The 24,323-nt window shown below is 37.8% G+C and overlaps 1 protein-coding gene across 3 annotated transcripts in view; it reads left to right on the forward strand.

The window, feature by feature from the left end:
* The window catches only part of Itprid1 (ITPR interacting domain containing 1), a 90,360-nt gene that overhangs the window by 57,315 nt on the left and 8,722 nt on the right, over positions 1 to 24,323 (forward strand). For all 3 annotated transcript variants that reach the window (XM_074065256.1, XM_074065255.1, XM_074065257.1), the window contains 2 exons: positions 17,661 to 17,743; positions 18,173 to 19,375. In XM_074065256.1, coding sequence (XP_073921357.1) covers positions 17,661 to 17,743; positions 18,173 to 19,375 — 1,286 coding nt within the window. The remainder of the gene's footprint in view (positions 1 to 17,660; positions 17,744 to 18,172; positions 19,376 to 24,323) is intronic.

The raw sequence follows: 24,323 nt of genomic DNA on the forward strand, positions 1-24,323 counted from the left end.
ATCCCCATATGATCAACAGTCTGCTTTGCTTCAGATGAAAGCCAGATCCAGTGATTATGTTTATATTTATGCTGTGTACCCAACAGCATGCTGGGCTTTTTAGAATTTGAAAGGTTTCCACCTTGGCAATGCAGATTTTGGTGTATATTCTTTTTTCCCTCTGTACAATGTAATAACATTACATGACATTTTTGTCACTCTGGCCACTAATACAAGCTTCAATATTTTTAGCTCCTATGTATTTTTCCTTACTTTCATCTATGTAATAGCTTATGCATGCAGAGTTATCAACATTTTTCAGATGCTGAACTTTGGGTCAGAAGAGTTAAGTGACTTGCCACAGAGCAACCAGTTAGTATGCAGCAGCTTTGAGAGTTGAATCCAGGTCATGTATATGAAAGTTTAGGGACCTCTTCACTATACTACCTATGTCTTTGGCCCCAGGTAGCATGGAGTCTTAGATTGTCATTTAGTCTAAACCATCTAATATTTAAAATGCCTATACAACATCCAACCATGTCTTGTGCACCTAAACTAAGGGGAGTGAAGAAGTAACTCCACAAATGTTTTCTAACAAAATTATGATTCAAAGGGGAAGGCTGGAGCAAATTGCTTTTGTTTTATGTGAGTTGATGGGGTTGAAAGTGAGGGTGATTCAACTTAGCTCAATAGCTTATTCAAGAAGTACTCTTATGTAAGAATTCAGATTTATACTTATTCTAGTGATTGAGCATCTATTGTATGTAGAGAGCTGACAATGGAACAGACAAGGCTTCTACAAAGGTAAGATATGACAGACAATAGGTATATGCAAATCATGAATAAAATAATTTTTGTTTTGCTTAATATTGCATACTCTTATCTTTGGAGCAATTACTAGTATACAATGGGTACTCAGTAAATATTTATCAAATTAATTAACTTAGAGAATTTTAGATCTTTTCAAAGGTTATAAAATATCAAATGCGAGAATGGAGTATAGAGTTCTCTGACACAGGAAACGACATCATAGGGGGTGGTTAAGAAAGGTTCTTTGAAGAGAGGTTATTTTATACCATTGTCATCTGAATTTAGGACAACCATTGCTTGTTTTTTTAAACCTACTTTAGAAATAATCACTGAGAAAACTCCTGACTCAGGGATTCTGTCTGTGTTTCTATATCACTAGGAGCCCTGTAATGCATTTATTCCCTGGGGTACAGGGGTAGGAATGAATACTGTATATCACTAGGAGTCCAATGCTAACCTTTTACATCAGCCAACAGACTAAAAAGATATTTCTTTTTAAGCTCTATGCTGCAGACTTGAACATGTAACTTAGTGCAGTTTAATTTTATGTTTGTTTTTTCTAAGGAGAATAAAAGTAGTTTCTGGAAAGTAGGTAGCAAAATTTTGGAAATGACCACACTCTAGAATTTAGCTCTTCAAAACTAAAGTAATATAGGACAACTTCATGCTGACTTCATGCTGGTATGTCTTCATTTCTTCCTTGGACCAGAATGTAGGACTGATCAGTGAAATACCAAAGATCTGATATGCATGCTTTAGTGGGAAAGCCTGATGTTAAGGTCAGTTCACATGTGTTGGTTGCATGGCCTGTGGTTCCCATCTTCATGATGAGCATGATAAAATACATCCAACTTGGCAGTTATAAGTATTACATGCAATTTATGCAGAATAACATAAATAATATTGGTGATCAACAAATGATAGCTATTATTACCATCATTACTATAGTAGTCCCTATTTTCCTGTTGGGGATATGATCAAAGACCCCCAGTTTCTTCTCTCTCTCTCTCTCTCTCTCTTTTCTTACCCCCTCAAAATATCTTTTCATATTCTACTGCATTTTTGGACCATAGATGACTGTGGGTAACTGAAATTGCAAAAAGAAAAACTGTGAATATGGGGAGCCACTATAATATGGATTTGTCTTGAAAGGCATTCACAATTTTCTATGCCATTTTTATGGACAAAGATAAAAGGATTTGATTGATGATTATCAATATATAATCCTTGTACTCTTTTAAGCAAATGATATGCTGTCATTTCAAAAGTGGAAATCTTTGGATTCCTCTGAGCAAATTAGATGTAATTACATAGACTTTCATTCCCAGGTATAACCAAGGTCATTAATAATAACACTAGTGAGTGATTAAGGGTTAATATAAGCACTGTGTTGGAGTTTACTGAGAATTTGAACTCAATTTTTTATTAAGAGGCCTGGCTGCCATACAATGCTTTGACAATGTTCTAAGATTTCTATTCTACATATAAGCATATAAATCATGGGATTCTTGTAATTTTTAAGAATTATGGTTTATTGTTAATATGTTAGTAATGTTATCTTGAATTGATCATGGTTCTCAATTGTAGCTTGTTTATTTAATGTATTATTAATTTACCTTTTTATTATATTTATGGTTATTCCTTTTGTTCCTAGTAATGGGCATTTGCATATTCATGCTTATAGCTTTCAATAGTTAGATGTCAACATGCAGATCTTAGAGTTCAGGTACAAGTCATCCCTACCACTTGCCATGGATTGGGTTCCCCAGAAATGGACCTAGGATTGAGGTTTAAGTTAAAAGTGATTTATTAAGAAGTGTCCTCAGAAAGCAGCATAGGGAACACAAGAGAAGGAAGTAACCCACTCACCAACATATCCTTCCATATACTGAGATCCAAGTGATTTCATCATCATCCTATTGACTACACAGGCATTCATTTAGTTCAGCTTTGCAAATAGCAAAGGTACCAGGTACCTTAAATCACCAGGTAAATTCCCTTGATCCCTTAATAAATAGCTTTCAATAGCTCTTTTTCTGTTTTCCTCTGTGCCCAAAGCAGAAAGCAGCATGATGATTATGTACAAGTAAATGAGAAAAACAAAGCAACCAACCACACAAGACCAAAAAGTTTTCTAGAATTCATATGTCAGCAGCATAAAAACATTGGCCTGTTTCTCAAACAGTTATCAAATACTCAAACCTCTCCTGCTTATTTTTTTGCCTTTCTAAACCCAAGCACTGCATTTATAAAAGGAGTGATTTTAATCTTGGTGGTTTGTAAGTAGTGTGGATGTCCTGGTAATAATCCCATCTAGATAATTACATCATCTCAAACCCCCAACTGTTACCTTTCAAGTAACACTGTTTTCCTTTTTTAACAAGCTGGTCCTGGATGAGGAGGTTAAACAGCTGGAGTGCCAAAGATACTCAGTGTCTCTGAGTGGTGGGTGAGCTCCTCCCTGTGTAATTTGTCTAAGACTTGTTCAATTTTTAAAGCATTGGCATCTTTCAGGAAGAAAACCCTGGAGAAGGAAGAGCCTATGATCACTCCTATAACCTCAGTAGATTTGAAGCACTGCTCTAATTAGAATAGAAATAACAGCAACAATTAAAACGTGATAGACCTTTATAGAAAGGGTGATTCATGTAAATGAGTTTCTCAATAGCATGTATATGATAGACAACCTATAAAAAAATTAAGCCTTAAGTTTTAGGTTACCAAAGATATTATACCTCCAGTATCAAGCATTTCCAAGCTAGGCAAAGAAGGCCATTGAAACAGTACCAAATTTCTCCAACAGTTTAACTAAAAGAAAATCTGTATCAGCATAAAATAAAAGCCATTTTACTTTTGTGAAGAAAACTTTGTTATGAGTGCAGATGAAAGAGTTCCGATAAAATTATTTCAGAGAAAACAGATTCTGATTGTCTCGTCCATTGACAGGACCCTTTGGACAAGACCCTTACCATCAAAATGATTTTAATGTCCCATCTTTTAAAGAAAAAATGTCACTATGCTCTTTTGTCATTTTCTTGTTTAGATTTGTGCCCCCTCTTGCACACATGCTATCTTAAGGCTATTACTTTACCTAAAATGAGTTCAGTAAGTTTGGTTGAGAGAATGAAGAAAAAATATTTGAAGAATACTTAAGTTTCAGAAGAAATATTTGACTTCTTACAAAGAAAGTTGCTTAAGTTTACTTCTAACACTACAAATTTCAGGTAGTTGTGACCTCCCTGGGATCCTAAGGAAGTGAGAAAAAAACCAGAAAGCTCTTTTGGTCCATAGACCCATAGGGAACTATGCCTTCTTGGTGCTCACCATTGTGATGTCTGTCACCCAGATCAAAGGTGTGACCACTTTCCCAAACTTAAGTCATCTTTTCTACTTCTGTCTTCTCCAGTCACTACCTACCTACTTTACTCTCTGTCCACAAGTACAAATAATACCCTACTACATTTAATCAGGACTGTACATAGAAAAGTCCCATTATTCTTTGAAGGACCCTGTCCTTCTGACATACAACACTACTACTTAGTCTATTGAAGAACAGGCTTGTGGGTGTTGCTAACTCTTAACACCCAGGTTCCACAAGTCTTTGGTTGGGAATAAATCTTTAGCTGATCCATAACTTAGTCCCAAGACAAAAATACCATCAAGGGCCCCTTCTCCTTATAAAAGATAGACCTGATGTTAGAAAAACCTTTGAATCAAGGAAGCAAAAGGGAGCCAAGAAGGACTAAAAGCAGATTTCAGAAACTCCTCTTCCTTAATTAGGCTACAATGAAAATCTCTATAATTAAAATGTTCCTTATTTTCTGTTTGTTTAAATTGAAATTTTAAAGCTAAGTTTGAAGCAATTAGATCTAAAACTCTATAGTATTTTCTCTTCAGTCCCCAGCATTCACCTGAGTGCCTGGCTGTATCATAGACATGTGTACTGAGGAAACAAATGATAAATAGGTCTGTGAATGAAGTCTGTTCTTTTTTTAACAGTTAAAATTAGAATAAACTTTTCTTGTATTTGCTTGTCTTTATGAAGTTATTTTATAAATGTCTTTCCAAAGAAAAGTTATCCTATTATAAAAGACCTAGGGCAGAGGCCCAGCTCTGGGAGATACCAACAAATCAGTCCAGCCACTTGCCCCAGAAATCAAATGGAGAAAGTAATGATAAAGGCAGGAAAGGAATTTAATTTTTAGTGTGGTTATACTGGGAAGGCAAAGGATATCAAGTGTCTACAGACCTGTCTTTAGGGGACCTGACATTAGCTTTAGGTTTAAATGAGGAAGAATTGGGGTGGAGGGGTGAGAGGTACACACCATTTAGCAGTCTTAATCATACTGAGATCTGGTTGTTCATTATCTCATTTCTGGTCACACAGAGTGTTAAGGGTGTCAGAGAAATTGCTGTTGCTCTCCACTGTTGGCAAAGAGGTATCTCCATTTGGTGCCTAGGAAATTGCCATTTGTTCAGGAGCAATCTCCACTTGCTTTGCAAGTAGGATGTTTGTCTATCAGACCTGTGATTCTAAAACGAAGCAATTCGACGTTCATGAGATGACTGATCCATCTTAAGGGGCAGTCTCATCATGGTGTGATCTGCCTGCAAGACTCCTGTTCCTGGAAGGTATAGGGCAATGACTGAAGACATCTTGGCTCTACTGTAGGAATCTAGAGCAGAACACTATAAAAGCTGTCAGTTGGTCATCTGCTGGTTATGGTGTCTTGCAGATCTTGAAAATATTTTGGTGTCTTCAACTTTGAAATGAGCGGTGTGATTACCGTCTTGAGATGGACACTTCTTCAAAGATTAATGTGCCTATGTGCATAGCTGAGCAGGAACCTGACTCAAAATTTAAGGCAATAGAGCAGACACAAAATGAAGGCACAGGCACTAAGTTTTATCCTGTTTTTAGTTACCAATAAGGCATCTGCAGAACTATGTGAAAAGTCAGTGTTTCTAGCAAACACAGTTACTTAAGCCTCTGTTATAATCTCACCTAAAATTAAAGCAGTTTATTTTCATCTCAGCTACACTAAATGTTAATATGAAGGACCTTTACTTGCAAATTTCTGATGATGATAAAAATCTTCAGTAAACTTCATTATGACTTTGTTTTTTAATCTAAGGTTAACTCTATGATATTTTTTTCACAGTTAAAAGAAAACCAAGTTGATTCTAAAACTAAAGAACAGACAGAAGTTCAAGTGGGTTGTAAACTTGGCAAAAACATGTTCTGCCAAGAAATAAAAAAGAATTTGGTCTCAAAATCTGTTACAGTGTAGACTTTTTCTGGTTTTCCTTTTGTAAGAGCAAAGACCAAGAAAGAAAAGAATCACAGCATTATTAAGCACAGTGAAATACACTTTATGTGATTAAAGATATTTAAATGGTTTGTCTGAAATTAGGCCAAAGATACAAGAACTCCTTTGGAAAACCAAATGGGAATAAGTCGCTTAGCGACCATGATGATGCTTTAAGCTTGGACGTATAAACCTGTGTTCTGAGCACTGCTATTGGCCACCTTATACATAGTCACCACTGGTCTGGTACCAGTAGATGGAAGAATGCTTCTTTAATATATTTTTGTTTGCTCTTTACTCTTCATAGGTCCATGATTGTCCTTTATTGTGCTTCCCTTGCTGTCATGAATATCGCAGAGGGGGATATCACAGCTTAACTTTATGTAGCAGTTATTCAGTACATCTCTTCTGAACAGTTTTTAGCACTTGGAATGTTTTTTCACATGTCCATGTAATCCTGGTCTAAAAGAAGAGTTGGTGCTGCTGGGGCCCAACTAAAGGGATTTAATTTAAAATGTGCCAGAGACCTTTATTACAAGGAATTTCACTCTTTGTGAAGGCCACTGAACATCTTCAGAGCTCATTTTTGGAACACTAGCCTGTGAACTTGTAGCAAACAGAAGCATAATCCTTCACTTTACTGCATCTTCCAGTCTACACATTGACTAACACAGAGGACACACTCCATAGATAATATGCTTGTGGAATGAACAAATACTGCAAATTTGCTTCTAGAAGGTGGCTAGTCCTCCACTACTATGGTTAATTTCTTTTGCTTCAATGTTTAGAAGGTGTTCCTCATGACTTATGTGTCTCTAAAACAATATAGCTTGAGGATGCTGTTCTGGGGTATTTTTCATTGCTATCAAAATAAAAAGACATTCTTACTGCTTTCCTTTACTATCTATTTTATCCTCAGTCTTCAGCTTGTCTATCAGACAAGCTCCTCAAAGGTTGGACTATGTCTTTCAACTCTCCTCATTGTTTAGTCAGCCTGGCACACAGTAGTCAATCAGTAAATGCTGGTTGTTACATGAATGACTGAGAGTACGTAAAATAACATTGGTTTGAATTTGAAATGTTTTGGAAGCAATAAAAATAATATTGGTGGTGCAGAAAAAAAAGTAACCTGGAAGGTATGTTTTTTAGAGAATCATCAAAATGCAAGCAAATAGGACAGAGATGAAAAGATTAAATTTGACAAATATGAAGGGTAATATCCCAATCCTCTGTCCATCATTTTCCAAGCTTAAGACCCTAAACACTCCAATATCCTTTTTAATAGAAATGGACTTAATTAGAATTAAAGCAAAAAAAAAAAAAAAACCACTGGGCTGCCATATAGAAGGACTACTTATTCTTTGTGTCTGAGCATTTGACCCAATCATCTGCCTATCAGCCAGTTAATTTGAACAAGGATAACATTTGCTCCCAGTGAAATTCACAAAAGAGAAAAGAAGGAGAGGAAAGGAGAGGAGAGGAGAGGAGAGGAAAAGAAAGGCTTCAGGAACATCACTGGAACTATGGTAGCCAAATCATTACAACAGAAATTGGAAGCTCAAAAAAATTAATATTATGAAATTCGAAATCTACCTGCAAGTGGTTATAAAGATACTATTCATTTAGCCCTTGAAACTTCTGTTCTTCTATTTTCAAATATAAGATAAGCACCAGGTCTAAATTAAAATTTATCATTACACTATTCTTCTAGGACAATGAATGCAGGTTTACTACCCAAAATTAGATTTGCCCTCCCTTCTTTTTATCTCAGGAATGTCTAATAAATATCTATGTAGACAAAAAGGTAGGTTATTTAACCAATAGAATCTTTGTAGATTCATGTAAATGTTCTATTTCAAAAATATTTAATTGGATCAAAAGTCTAATTTGTATCATTCCAAGATCCAGCATGACCAATTTTTCCATGCTGCAGGCACGCTGGCCTCTTTTTCTCCCCTCAAGGCATAGCTTGTGGGGGATAAGAGAGTATGGACAGATATGGCTGAGTCATATCTGGATATATTACCCTAAAGGATCCTTTTCAATAGTTTTCAAGGTAGTGTGTTGATATGAAAGTTTTTAAATAAAATAATATGAAAAGATTCCAGAGGGAGCAGTATGAATTATGTATTTAAAAATACAATGGTCAATTCATGGAACCCACAAAGAAAGTTTTCCTTGCTTACTTACCTCTTGGCAAACCCTCATATTAGAAGCCAGAAGATAGTAGAGATTCACCAATTGCATTTTAAAGTAGAAATTTTACATCTCATGTATTCTATGCCCCTTTAAGTTGTCATATGAAGCAGTATTTTTATGAACAAAGGCTCAGGTAGTAGAAGAACCATAGATTCTTCCTGAAAAACAAATGTCCAAGAGGTACACCAGTCTACTGAATGAGGAAGTCCTGTGTAAGAGGTCAGGCAAGGCAATCTGAGGACTTGTAAAATCTATAGACATAATGCAAATTATCATGATTATTCTTTAAATAGAAAAAATATTTTTAAAAAAGAAATTGTTGGGTCTAAAATTCTAGACCATATTGTAGAAACTTGAATGATAGAACAAAATAAAACTGTCAACAAATATTGATTAATTGAGGCATGAAGAGATCCTGTTTAATTTCTGATTGTGGTAACTCTAATTTGAGGTGTTTGATTTTTCTTGTGTTACCATGAATTCATTTTTTTCTTTCTTTTATTTTATCATTTTACATTTACTTATATGTGTATACACCTCCCCCACTCCTTTCTGGTCAGAACCTGTTCCGCCCTCTTCTTCAATTTTGTTAAAGAGAAAATACAGAAGATAATAGGAAAGACATAGCATTTTTGCTAATTTGAGATAAAGATAGTTATACACAGAGATTCCTAGAATTGCTGCCATGCACTTGTGTATTGCAACCCACACTGGTTCATCTCTGCCAGACGTCTTCACTATTTCCTGGTCCCCTTCCCATGGTGGCCGCTGTCAGTTTAAGATTACTATATTAGCTCCTCTACAGTGAGCACATCGACCACATTCAAGTTTTAGGTGTCCTTCCATTTCCCTATTTCTCCTTTACACATTCTCTCCTTAGTGTGTGACCCATGTCCAATAATATTGCTGCATTTGTTTTAGGTCTATAATCTGCATATCAGGGAGAACATATGATTTTTGTCCTTCTGAGCCTGGCTAACTTCACTTAAGATGATGCTCTCCAGTTCCATCTGTTTACTTGCTAGTGACAAAATTTCATTCTTCTTTGTGGCTGAGTAAAGTTCCATTGTGTATAAATACCACATTTTCTTAAATTTTCTTAATCTATTTGTTGGCAGTGGGGCATCTTGGCTGTTTCCATAGCTGGGCTATTGTGAATAGTGCTGCAATAAACATGGGTGTGCAGGTGCCTCTGTAATAACCTAAGTCACATTCCTTCAGGCATATTCCTAGGAGTGGTATTGCTGGATCATATGGCAGATCTATGTTTAGTTTTTTAAGAAGCCCCCATATTGTTTTCCAAAGTGGTTGTACTAGCTTACATTCTCACCAGCAGTGTATGAGGGTTCCTTTTTCCCTGCATCCTCAACAACATATTTGTTGTTGGTGGTATTTTTGATGCTAACTATTCTAACAGGGGTGAAGTGGAATCTTAGTGTGGTTTTGATTTGCATTTCTTTTATGGCCAGGGATGGTGAGCATTTTTTCATGTGCTTTTGGGGCATTTAGACTTCTTTCTTTAAAAAAGTTCTGTTTAGTTCAGTTGCCCACTTCTTTATTGGTTTATTAATTTTGGGGGAGTTTAGTTTTTTGAGCTCCCTGAATACCATGAATTAAATTTAAAAGCATGCTATCTAACCTTCAGAATTACCAAGGAAAAAACAATAAGAGAAAGGATAGTCCACTTGGCAAAAAAAGTAAACATTACAAATTGTTTGTATTAATGATACAACCAAATATTGAGGGTCAGACAGTATACCAAGTTTTTACTTTGTCTCCTTTAATCTTCTTTTAAGTTTCTAAGATACTTATGATGCAGCTCAAAACCAGGTCTACTTAAATGTATGGTTGAGAACAACCTTTATTAATATTCTAGTAGAATGAAATAGAGTAAAACCTGCATCCTGACTCTTATTGATTATGATCAGCCACCAATAATGTTGAACTGATAAAGATTCTGAAGCTGAATTCTAGCTCAGCAGAAAAGATTGCCATGGACCCTTAGTGGTGCCAATTTTCACAATAAAAGGGAGGATCTGCACCACAGTTTTACTATATCAATCACAGTTATAAAGACAGAGAATGCAAAATTGCAAACAATAAGAAAATAAAATGCATCTTATGAAAATAGTTATAAATGAAACAAATGTACTTCACAAAGAAAAAGACTGAAAGTTCATTTAAAAACTTGATTCACATTTAAAATAAAGAATCAAACAGTAGTAAAAAGCAAAATGAATGGGCAAAAATATAAAGTAGGCCAATGCAAACAGAGAACAAAAGATGCAACATTACTACATTAGATAATGTAGAAATTTTTAAAGTAGATAAAAAAGTTTGTTAAATGAGTCCAAAGCTAAGATGAGAGGCATATAGTCTTCTCCTGCTTTTTAGAGAAAATGGAATGAAAATAAATTGATTTTTTTGACTGATGACGTTAGAAAGTAAGCTAAAATTTTTGTTTTAACAAAAATAAATGTATTTTTATTTATTATATTTTTGCAAAAATGGGACAATGTACTCACACACACACAAAAGCACATATACACACAAAAAAAGCGCATAGACACACACACGCACACACAAATTATAAGGAATTTTAATAAGAAAAATTCACATTATGTTGTGTGAAAAGAGGATATAAATTGTGCGTGTTATGATTACTATTTTGAAAACACACATATACATGTGCTCAGAGAAAATTCATTGGATTGAAATGCATAGAAATGTTTTAGTTACTTTTTTGTGACTAGACTACACATGATTATTTTTTCCTTTTCCTTTTCATTTTCTGCCATGTGTTATTTTTATAATACTGAATTGATCAATTAATTAAGTTAATTTTAGAGAAGGAGTTTATAAGAAAGGTTATTCTAACTGAAGAATGAAGGAGGAACTGCTAAATCTAGTAAAAGAGAAAAGGAAAGCAGAAGAAGGGAAGGGAAGAGAAGGCAAGAGAAAACAAGGGAAGGGAAGGGAAAAAGGAAGTTTCTAGGCTGCAAGAGCTTGAAACAAAAATATCATCAGGGTGCTAAGGGAAGCTATCAAAATGTGACATACAAATCTTTATAGGATAGTAACTCCTCTGCCAGGAACTTCTGGCATAGAAGGAAGAACTAACTTTTCTCAAGAATGTTTTCCATAACCACTAGCATTCCCAACTTTCTTCATTCCTAGATCAAAGTTAAGACAAACATATATGCTCCATGAGTGCAGGTGCCTTTGCTGACACTGCCCGTGGAATATGTAGGACCATGTTGGTCCCCATGGGGTCCCAGAACTCATTTGTTAAGAAGGAAGCCTTCCAGGAGGGCACCCACAGCCTCTGTCTGCATGGTCTGATCTCTTCACAGTATTAGCAGAGACTTGGCACAGCAAGAATGTTTTTCAAAGCTATAGATAAGACAAGTAGATTCAAAATGCAGACCAAAATTATCTTTGACAAGAGAGAACCATGGTCTCAAGTAAGCCAAAACAAAGTTCACAAGAATATAAACTAAATCATTCACTTACGTTGCCAACACTAGGAGAACAATTTCTGACTGATCTAACACAATTGTAGGCCATATGTATGAAGCTGAGGTGTTCAGAGGTAGGAAAAGAACAGTCCTGCTCTGTTCCACACAGAGAAAACCATAGCTCAACTCCTAAAAATACACTAAGATGCCAGGCTTTCCAGCAAACCTTATGAAGTAAGAGCTTATTCAAAGGTACAAGAACAAATGACCTGGAAAGCCTGCCTTGTGTGGGGTGCTTCCAGTGATTTAGAGAGATTTAAGCTAAGAAGAAAGGCCTAGAGAACATAAGAGAACTGACTTCAGAAAAGGAGGTTAGACATGTTTTGTGTTACTTCAAGGCACAAGACTATGACCAACTATAGATATATCTCACTATAAAGAAGTATTTCCTAAAAGTGTTCTGTGAAGAATTCTAAATGTTCTTTAAGAGCATTTAGAAAGAAGAACATTCCAAAATGCTTTGACAGCAAGGAGTATTTCCTTATCACCAGACTGTGTAACCAAACCACTAGCTAGGTGACATATGCAAGAAATGCACCCCAAGAAATTCCTACATTTAATGGTAGATGACTGACTCCATCTTGACTTCTTACCTGGGGACCTGGAGACTAGGGCCCATAAAAGAGGCTTTGTTTTTCTACAAAACATTTCAAATTAAGTTTCTAAATGCCTCTGGGGAACAACCCCTGTAGTTCAAACAGTCCACACTGTTCCCTATTGTGCCCAGCCTAGAGGCTTCTCAGACTTAGGCTTCCTGCCCATCTCCTAGGGCCATTTGCATTTACCCTATCTGTAAAGTCCACCCTTGTTCTAAAGTGACTGCTCTGTGACTCAGCTTCACCACTGAGCTGTCACAGAGTTTTCTTCCATTAGAGAACAGAAGAAATTAAGACTTGGCAATGCACTAGGTAGAGTAAAATCAGTTAAGGAAGATGGTTAACCCCAAATCATCTAAAGTTGGGACAATTCTCTGTATAAGGTCCACATACCTAGCATCTCTGGAGCCCTTTTCCTGTCCCCTACTCCACTTGTGTTTTAATTCCATAGGATTTTTCCCTCCAAGACTCTGAACTCAGACTATTCTGTGTAACTCAGGAGCTGTTATTACAAACACACTCCAGAAAAGCAGCCCTTCAGGTTGGCTCTTCATACTTTAGACATTGGCTCCCACGCTCTGTGGTTGGTAAAATGCTGCCATCTGGTGCCTGTTCAGACACAGTGCCCGGGGCAGCAGCCTCCTCCCAGACAGACTTTCTGGGAGGAACGTTTGACCGTAGAGTAGTCCTGTTCCAGGCAGGGCCACCGAATTGATATAGTCGAGCACCGAAAAAGTTAATTTCTAGTGAATATTAATACTAATCACCATGATGAACAATGATACTCAATAGTCTCAATAGTGACTGACTTATAGTTTTTACAAACAGTGCTGTTCCATGGGGAAGACCTATAATTATATAATCGTTCATGGGTGCATAAAGTCTTCGTGTATATATTATTGGCTATTTTCCTGATCGTAACCCCACAAGTAACATAGTATCGCCATATTCATTCCTTTCCCCATGTGGAAACAGATTCAGAGAGGGTAATCTTGTAAATGGGAGAGTTAGAATCAGAACCCAGTACATCTGGCTCCAAATCTTTTAAATGACTCAGTTAGAAGACCTAATGGGATTTCAGTAACATACACCATAGAGAAGTTAGCCTCTCTGAGTTGGATAGACAGGGTAGGGGAGTCAGTAGTTGACAGGAACATGGCAAAATTGTGGTGTGAGTTGTTGTTGGTGAAGAGTTCCATTTATCTAATTTGTTTGGAACAGGGGCTAGCCGGTGGTGGAAGGTTTGGTGATAAGGCCTAGATAGACAGACCAAGGGGAGCAAGGTGGGAGTCAAGGGCCCAACTTAGCAATGTAAGGGAGTGCTGTGGCTCTTTAGGAATGGTAAGCATCAGGGGAAAGTTCCACCAGAGTCAGGGCCTGCACGGGTTTCCCTGTCTTGGTCTGGCTAGCTTCAGCAACTGGGTGGAATTGGTCTGCTGTGCTGGTATCACTTCTATCAGGTTGCCATGTTGTCTTCCCAATGTCATGCCTTCCTGTGTGCTACACGTTAGCATGAGGGTACATGTGGGGGGATTGTAAACAATACACATTTGTATCTATTTGTTTAATAATCCATCATAGCTAGCCTGGTCTAGGTGATTACTCATACTTTGTCTCTTTTAATTCCAACAATCCTAAGGGAATATTCAGAATTTGGAAACCCAACATATAGATGTTGATAGTCTAGTTGCTGAAGAGGTGCTTTAGAGAAAAGATTTTTTAGCCTCCTGAAGAAACTAATTCAGCTGTAAATAAATTGTCTGTATTTTACTTGGAAGAATCTCTCAGAATGATTCAGATGTGTATATTTCACTTCTAAAACAAACACAAGAAAAAAAATCCTTTACTCCTGAGAGAACTATGCCCAGTGCTATCATTTGATCCCACACTAAAGTGAGGATCTCAAAGTCTGGTCATTTTACAAATTCACTTAAATGAGTTTCAGAAATTTGTTTGTACTTTACACAAGTACAGTCATTTAAAGGTATGGGTTACATCAAAAATGTAAACCTTTTAAAGGAAATCACTCTTTCTACCTTCTAATGACCCTTTGTGTTTGTAGTTGTTTGTGGTTGGTCCTTCATATTTGAGGGATTTGCATCCACATCCCAACCTTGGATGGAAAATATTCAGAAATATATTGCATATGTACTGATCATGTACAGATTTTTTGTTGTTCTTCTTCCCTAAACAGTACAATATGCCAACTGTTTACTTAACACTGACATTGTATTAGGTAGTATAAGTAATCTAAAGTAGGCTAATTAAAGCAGTAGTAATTAAAGTAAGCTGTGTGTAGGTTATATGCAAATATTACACCATCTTATATAAGGGACTTGAGCATGTGAGGATTTTGGTAAGGGGATGGGGCCTAGGACCAATACCCAGCAGGTGCCAGAGACAAGGGTAGTTCCATTTGGACCAGATTATTATGGACCAACCAGCACATGAACAAGCTGGCTCTGGCAAGTCATTTTGTCCTAGTGTTTGGGATATATCGTTCTGTCTGAACATTGTAAGAAAGAGAATAGCAAATATCGCATATAAAGCTTGTACTCCAGAATAGTAATGACTCAGATTATCTGGAGTGGTGAAATAATAATAATGTACTGGGAATATTCATATTTATAGATCAATATCTTGCACCAAAACATACAGAAAAACAAAGGTTCCAAAGTCTATCTTGCCCATCCTCTACCAAGGCTCAAGCACTTTGGCTTAGTAACCATGGTCACCCAACACTACATTTTGGATAGTGGTTCCATCTTCCCATTTCTTTACAAGCTCAGTGTCTTTTATTAGATGCTGAATGGTGTAGATTCAACTTCCAATATGCTAATTATTATTGTATTCCTATAAATATTCTCGAGTTTAGGTCTGGGACATTATTGAGTTACTTGAAAAAAGTTTGATCCTTTCAGGTCTTGTTTTTAAGACAAGTTAAGTGAGATCAGACCAGGGTTCACCTTCTGAGTGTTCTACCCACTTCTCATGTCATGTGAGTTATGAGGTTGTCCAATATGGCTGCTGGGAGTCTGCCCTGTCCTGAGTCCTGGGTGAACGTTGGCACTGGTTCTTTTAATCCTCTTGAGCATTTCTTTCCCTGGCCTTTAGTATTTTCTCACATACAGGAGCTCATCAGTACTCAGCCTATTACCCTAGGGGGACCCTGAGAGCTCTCTCCACACAGCTCCTTTCTCCCTCTTACTCTGCCCTATGAACTACAGCTGACACAGTGTTCCCAGTTTTTTAGTTCTATGTCCTTAATTGAAGGAATCTTCCAGCCTCTGCCTGAGTTTCCTGTTCCTAAACCATAGCTGGAAACTCGAGACAGAAACCTGGATAATCACGGGACTCACATTGTTTGTGCCCATCTCTCAGGAACTGCTGTCTTAATTGCCAGCAGTCCATTGCCTTGAAAGCCATTTTCTATATACTTTGTCCAATTTTTGGCTGTTTCAGGTAAGAAGAAAAGTCTAGTGCCTCTTACTCCAGCTTCCCAAAAGCATAAGTCTCATTTAGGTCTACCATTGGTAAATATTTTCCATATTTTATCCTTAATGATGCAAGAAAAAATAATGGCTTAGTCAAAGACATTGTTATTTCATAATTTCGCTCTTAGTTCGTCAATCTCTCTTAGAATTACCGATTACAACTTTATGACTCTTGATTTGTAACTTTTAGTTTTTTGGGGATGAATTGAAGAATATGAGGGTTTTTTTGTTTGTTTGTTTATTTGTTTTACTAGGGCTTGAACTCAGAACGTCACACTTACTAGGCAGGTGCTCTACTGCTTGAGCCATAACTCCAGCCCTTTTAACTCTGGTTATTTTGGAGATAGAATCTTGCTTTTTGCCCAGGCTGGAATGGACCATAATTTTCCTACTTATGCTTTCCACCATAGCTGGGATGACAGGCTCATGCCACTGCACCCAGCTATTGGTAGAGATGGGATCTGGCAAAATTTTTGCCTGGACATGTCTTGAACAATGATTCTCCTGATCTCATCCCCTCAAGTAGCTAGGATTACAGAAGTGAACCACCACACCCAGCAGAATATGAGGTTTTTACTTCTTGATTCTAGAAAGTTAAGCCTATTTCTCCATACTTTGTCTTTGGAGTGAGGTAGCTTGGATATGGGCTGGTGAACTATCTCTGCGACTGTCTCCACTTGCTCAGACACGTGACAGATAAGATTGGCAGGAGAATGACCTACAGGGAGATGAGTGCTACTATTAATGAAACAATCCTTCAAGACTGGGCCTGGAATACCTAAGAATGTCTGGGATATTTTATCATCCTTTTGACTCTATTTTAGTTGTTATTTCTCTAAGCCAAAACAAATCCTCTATTTCTCACTTAGGTACCAGATACCTAAGCATAATATCCAACAACCAGCCTTTTCAACCCACTTCCCAAGCCCACTACCAGTCTTTCCTCTCAGAACAAGCCAGGACATTTCCTCTGGTTCCTATATTCTAAAGATGCTACATTCCTACCCCTGTCTGCTCCAAGGGTATTTCCAGCCAATACCATGGTATTGGAAGCATTTCTCATTAGAGAAGAGAAAAAAAAATCCCATAGTTTAACCTTTAGCAGAATGACCTCTAGTTGCCATCTGTTCCCCTTACTCCACAACAATATAGCTTACTCTTTACATAATAAGTTAAAGCTATATTTAGAATTTCAAGTGCTTATGTTGGCCAAGTCACACCTGTTTACACTTAACTTTGTTCTTTCTCTGCTCATTCTAGTCTCTTATGGTAACAATAGTCAGGAGTGACAATGCTAGACATAAACTACATGAATGTGGACATGTTGTCATAGAACTAGAGTCCAGCTAAAACTTGAGAAAGGTTCTTATCTAAAATTTAGTAAAAAGAAAAAAGAATGTATATGTATGCACACATATAAATTTTGGTCTTTTATTGTTTTATTAGTGTGGTATTTAAGGCATTTGCATTTCCTTCTGGACTTTCTTCCCTAGAAATGACTCCATTCACAACCATACCATAATTTCATTTTAAGAAAAATTAGTTCCTCTTCCTTTAGTCCAGGTTTTACTCTTTGTATCAGGAAACCAGTGATACAGTTTAACATAAACTCCTGACAATTAAGAAAAAGAAGTCCTTGGAATTCCCTCATTCATTTATACTTAGCACTTACGGAGGTGCTCTGCCATGTCAGGCACAGTCCTGTTGGCAGCATATTTCCACTTTACTAATCTCAAGGTCTCTTTCTTTCCCCAGGCACCAAGATGAACAGAGCCAACAGCTGTCAATCAGACAGCAGTGGGTTTCTGGAGGAGCCACAGGAGCCTCTACCCCTCCAGGTAGAAGGGGTTGGAACAGGGCCCCCAAGCTCTCCCCACAAGTTCCACAGCAGCCCTACCAATCAACCCCACACCTTAGCCTCACTCCCAGCTAACCCAGAAGGATGGACAAGCTTAAAGTGCCTATCACAATGGGAAAGATTTGAAAGCATATGCCACATACACTCAAGAGGCAGAACATGAAGGAATCATAGTGGACAGGTGTCAGAACACTCAGCCTTCCTTCTTCCTTTATTTCCTTTTGATTTTTCTAAACAAGGAATCTGATCTTGGTAGAGAAAACTACTAGGTGAAGTAGTAATCTGATATAAAACCCAAGTTTGTAACCTTTATCTCCTGACTTATGAGTTAATGGTTATGGTACTTACACTTACTGTCCCTCATCTCCACTCCCTGACTCATTTCCCTCTGTCTCTGTTTCTCCTGAAGATGACTTCCTTATCAAGCAGCCAGAGTCCTGCAGAGAATGGAGGTAGAAAATCAAGAGATCAGAGCCATAGCTCAGTATCATCCCAGGACTGTCAGCAAGAGTCAGATGGCTCCGATTCCAAAAGCATGGTGAGCACATCTCTTTCCAGCCAAGACTGGAGTGTCTTGGAAGAAAAGGTCTCAGCTTCGGTGGTAAAGGAAGAGCCTCATCTTGGGATCACAGAAGGATCACCAAAGATGTTGACCACAGATATGTCCTTTCCCAAGACCACCACTGGATATGAACACCTAGGAGAAGATGCTCAATATGAGGGTGATGGAACCATGGTTGCTTCCACATATCATGGCCCTATGGGGCTCATGGTAATCAATGTCACAGAAAAAAAGAACCTGAGGCCTGAGGGAGCTGGCAAGTTACTCATGAAAAGGCATTACAATGAATCTCGAAGGTTGCCTGGGAGGGATCCCACTCAAGACAAGTTCTCTTCTGTGGATTCTGAGGTCCCAGGAGCAGAGGAAAACAGCAGGCTCTGTCCTGACACCAAAGACACCTTCCTGATACAAAAGAGGCCACCAGAGTATATTCCCAAGCACAGAGAAGTTATGCCCTATACAGTTGACCTTGTTCAAACATCTGATAAGTTCATTCCCCACCTTGATAAACTGCCTGGAGATGCTCTGACTGACTCAAACACTGGCAGCTGCAGGTCGGTGACAACCCAGATGTCCTCCAATCTGGTGTCAGCTCCTCAGAGTTCTGTGATCTTGGGGACTGACTGTAAAGGAGCATCTTTGGAATGCACTCTGTGTGACCCTATTACTGTAACAGGACAGAGACTGGACACAGAAGCAAGACAGCTCAGTGATGTTTCTGTTCAGACATGTGAACCTAAGCCTCAGCATTACTACTGTTCATCCCCATGTTACCAGGCCTCCACTCGTGGACGCCGGCCTCTCACCAAATCAGTCTCTCTGGATACAGGTTTCTCTTGTACTTACCCAACATGCACCTGCCATACCATGCCTGCCCATTCCTGCAGCTACTGTCATGACCATGCCCACTGCCATGGGGAGGCACAAAGTCTGAGCCCTGCTTCTTCAGCCTTCAGGCATTGCCTGTGGTCACATGCAGAGCATCTGGAAGCCCAGTTCATGAAGACCTTGAAAGTCCTTCAAGACACCATCATGAGGGAGCTATGTTCTGTAAGTGTTTCCTCTATAAAGATAGATGTACTAACTATACTACTAACCTCAGGGGTAGTGTTCAGCCTTCCTTTGTGATGGTGTGATCTCAAAGTATACCCTCCTATTTTGAATCATGAGTCAGTACTTTAGTGTTTATAGGAGGTCTCCCAGATTTCTTAATTGATGCTTCTAACTCACCACCTTTTGAAGCAAATTTTACTATTAGTTCTTAGAAAAACTTAAGGCATGAAACAATAAATTTATATACCCAAGGTTATAAACATTAACATATCTGTCTCATTTCTCTTCATTACAGCTGAGAAGTTCGGGGTCTTAAATTTACCTATATAATCTTACCTGGGCCATTTAATATCTCTGTACTGTAAAATGGGGAGACAATTAATTCATTCCACAGACATAGAATCATCTTAGAATTAAACAAAACAAATTTATAAAGCACTCAGCTCACCAGATACTCAACACAGTGTCTGGCACAAAGAGAGCTCTAAATGATATCAATTAACTTGGTGTTACTCTGATCGTCAATTATATTACTGATTTATCATTGCTCAGGTACTCAATCTAGAGCTTCTTCTGTCCAATAGAGATACTTTGTGTCTGCCTTTGTTAGGCTTGTTTAAAGGTAGGGAGAAATGACCCAAGCCTTGTATGCACATATGAAAAATAAAACAATAAAAAAATAAAAGTAAACATTGGGGTTACTGAGAACTGAACAAACTCAACCATCTTTGACCTTGATTAGTCAACAAGTATTCAATGAGTCCTTCTAGGGCCCCCTCTTTAGCAGTTGTCAAGGTGAGAAATAATCTAGGCCTTCAAGGCTAGTCATTGATTAAAAAATTGAGACTATTACACATGAAACTACATGTGCAGAGAGTTGGGTGAGACACAGATAATACAGGATTGCAACTGCTCAGGGAGGGCAGAGCACTTGGACATACTGAGTGCCTGCAGTTTAGTGCCTGCTGGGTTACTTGCCATTATTCAACTCCACAGATACCTACTGAGTGCCTCTGCTAACCATTTTATTTACATTGTGTCATTTAACCTTCCCTAATGTACGTTTAAGCTAAGCTTTACACAGATAGATAAATTTGATCACATTTTAGCTTTACATTTGTTTAAAAAGTATACAAATTGTTTTAAAGACATCAGAATAAATGGTCTAGAGATGCTCAAGGCCATTCCTTTAGTATAATTTTCTACAGATATTTAGTCCCTAAGATACTATCTAGTTTCTGTTCACAGCTAACCTTAAAATCAATATAAATAAGTTATTGATTGTATTAAGAGGAAAATAATGAGCATGTATCAATAGACTGAAAAGCTAGAAATCTATTGCACCAAATTGTATTTAGGCACTATCACTTAGTTATCATTTAGTATTATTAAGGCATCTATGGCAACAGTTGTATATTGAACTCAATTAGACTATCATTCATTCAGCAATGTGACCAAAAGTCCAAAAAGAAAAAAGGGTAACACAGTCTCCCAGTATGAAACATAATCTGCTTAAGGAGGTTATTTGACATGTTTGGGGTACCTGTGATAACTTAATACAAAGGAGGTACCAGAGTCTTGAACACATAAGCAGTGGTCCTAACCATTAGAGGATGTCTACTCCATCAGGCAAACCGTGGCATGTGGAGAGTACAGCAGATCTACTGAACAGTCTCATCAGACCATTACTATGAAGGGCACGGGGTATATGAAGTACTGGGGTTGTCCTTAGAAATTTGTAGGCACATTGTTCTGAGGATTGAAATAGCAAGTGGGCTTCGGCACCTCAGAACATATGAGCAGGTAGGAGGATTGTAGCTTTTGCAAGACAGGTATATGGGGGAGAACAAGAGACTGCCTTGGGGAAACTCAGGCATCGAGACCCAGATTCAGACACAAGGTAAGGATGTTGCTTAGAATAGGGATAGAAACTAAACCTGGGTCAGCTCTAGGGATAACACTGAATTTCAATGTCCAACTTCATGTCAAGACATACATATTCCCATACCTGACATGCATAGTCCCAGTTGTCTGGAACAATTTGGCATCTAGAAAAAAAATGCCCTTCCTGGTTTGACACTATGATATATAGCACTTCCACAAAAAATAGAGAGGCTTTGTGGCCCATTGTGCACAGCGGCTATCCTCAGACTTGCATGTGGGTTTTAGACAAGTAGGAGTTCGAATGGGTGTGAAGGCCATGATCCCATGGCTTAAGATACATTGCCTCGTATTGCCTTATCCTTCTCTCCTCTTACAATTTGCAATTATGCGAATTTGCAAATTTGCTTTTACATCAAATTGATGTCATTATACAATTGCTGAAACAGATACTAGGGAGGGTTTTACTAGATGAAATGTGTTCCTCTTTATTTAGATTCAAGGAACCAGAAGTATACCTTCAATGGAAACATACACACATATACACATACATATTTGTACTCTATGCAGGTATACACACATGCATATACACACACATGCACAGGAAAGCAAATGTAAATAAGGGACTGCATTGCTTTGTGAGCAGGGGCTATTTCAAAAAAAAAAAAAGCTAAAAGAACAAAGAGCAGTAGGGTAGCACATGCAGCAACATCTGCTGTGGTGAGCCTGTCTTTCTAAAGCCCAAAAAATATTCTAGGGGGAAAAATGGCTTTAAGCAAAATGCTATGTGCTAACTAGAGTTAGGAAAAATATTTGTGAAAAACATAACTAGAAAATAGGACATAGATCAAATGAAGATTATAGGCAGACAGTTCTGAACAGATGTTGCAATTTCAGATAAAACATTTGAGTCAGAAAAATGTCTCCATCTCACCCCTCACTTACCCAATGGTATATAATATTACCAAGAAATACATGGCCATTTTTTTGGTCTTGTAGGTTATCTAAAAATAGTGGTTTGTTGGTGTGATTAAATGTTATACATAAGAGAATTTTTCATAATAATGTGTTTATTAATTATTATTTGTTATTATTCATTTTATATTTTAATTCTTCAGAATAATGTAGTCATTAGATGTTGTAATTCAGAAGCAAAAATCTTTCCAGAAAATATCAGAAATAATTTCTGAATATTTGAACATTCTTCTATAATGCTTATGATTTAGTCTTAAAAATAAAGAAAGTACACAAATTTTAAAAAGTTAATCTGAGCCAATTCAGAAGTGAAAGTTCACTGGTTTTGGTATTGTCACTCTGACTGTTGAAGGTGAGGTCTGTTTTAATGGATTTAGTAAGTAGGGTAGACCTTGTGTTCTATTTGTGTTTATCCCAGACTTCATGTGGGATAAAAAAGCTCAAACCCATTCTTTTTTCCCCCCCCTTGCATAGTTTCCTTTATTCTGAAACTCTCTTTACCTCTTTGAATCTAATTTTAGTGTTCCAAATGACCAGAAGATGGCAGTGTTTCAGAATCTTTAACACCAGTTTCTTCTGAAAGCATGAACAGTTATTCCAAGTCCAAGCTTCCCACCTCTATACCTTCCATCACAAAAGATCACCCCACCATGTATAGATGAAGTACAAAATCCAAGGTTTATGACGTTCAGGCTACTTTAGCATCATATTTCCACAGGCCTCACAGTCCCTAGAACTTGGAAGTGAATTTGAACCACCTGGCCAGTCTGGGTTACCTTACAGGAATTTCCTTGAACCATTTAATCAGCTCCCTTTCTAAGGAACAGATAATTTCTCCAGCTGACTATGACTCAGTTAGGTATTAGGAAGAAAAGAGATTAACCAGAAGACTTGGATTTGAAATCTGACTGCCATTTTGGACATAGACAAGGTCATTAACCATTCTGTGTGAGAATACTTACCTATTAAAGATGCCCTCATGGTCTCTAAGATCTTTTGTTTTAGGAGCTATAATCTTTCAAGCATTCTTGCCAAACCCAGTAATGTTTCAAAGACTCCCTGGCTGGCTCAGATTCCCTCATACTTAGTCTAAAATTAATTGGAGACATTTACAGTGTAGAATACATTATTCAGTATAAAACTTAGAGAATAAAGTCAAAACTTAACTGGCAAAGCAAAATAAAGGAGAGTTTTCAATATTAAAATATCACTCTTAGGAAAGTATTACCAATATGGTAATCCTGGTAAAACTAGTCATCAGGCTGCCAGGATCTTAGCCACATGGTTTTGGGAGAAAGGATAAGAAATTTTAAACTTCCTAGAAACAGGGTGGAGGAATGAACCTAGCTAATTAGTCTCCATGAAAGGAGGAAGAAAGTTAAATGGGCCTGTCAGCTCATTTAGTTTCCCTGAAAGAGCTCCTCCAAAACTCAAACTATGCTCTCTGCTTCTATCCTTTTCCCAGCAAGGGATGCTGGGAAATGTAGTTTTTTAGCGAGACACATTGCTTCCCCTAAGATGTTAGAGTGGTGTTAATAAGAAGAAAGGGGAGAAAGATGGCAAGCAGGCAGCTAGCAGCCTTTGCCACACTGATTTGGGAGAAACAGGCTTAGAGTCCAAAAAGCATTATTATCACTTAAAGTCATTAGATCAGTAGTAATCCTGGGTTCTGGGCCACGGGTCTGTTCAAAGCATGATCCAACCTAGGCTGCAAATCAAGGTGAATAGCTGTTAAGAACAAAGTAAAACATCAGGGTGCCTCACAGAGGGACTGGGCCTGGGTGTGTCACAGATGCAAAGCAGACCTTAGTTAATACAGTAAAACAGGTTTTATTCAGTAAGTACTGATAGTAAGGGAAAGCTGAGCTCCATTCCAATTTGTGCAGAGATAATGTGGATGTTTTAAAGAAAGAATGAGGAAGAGGGATGAGCAGCAGATCAGTGGAGTCAGAGAAGTAAAAAATTACAAAAGTTGGTCAGTGTAAATGCCCTTAAACCAGCTGACAGGTGTTGAAGCTAGGATTCCACCCTTCCATGAGGATTGCCTTCCAATTAATTGCTTCCAGAAGTCAAAGGCTAGGTCTCCTTT

This window comes from Castor canadensis, chromosome 2 (genome assembly GCF_047511655.1).
Source record: "Castor canadensis chromosome 2, mCasCan1.hap1v2, whole genome shotgun sequence".
Taxonomy (NCBI): domain Eukaryota; kingdom Metazoa; phylum Chordata; class Mammalia; order Rodentia; family Castoridae; genus Castor; species Castor canadensis.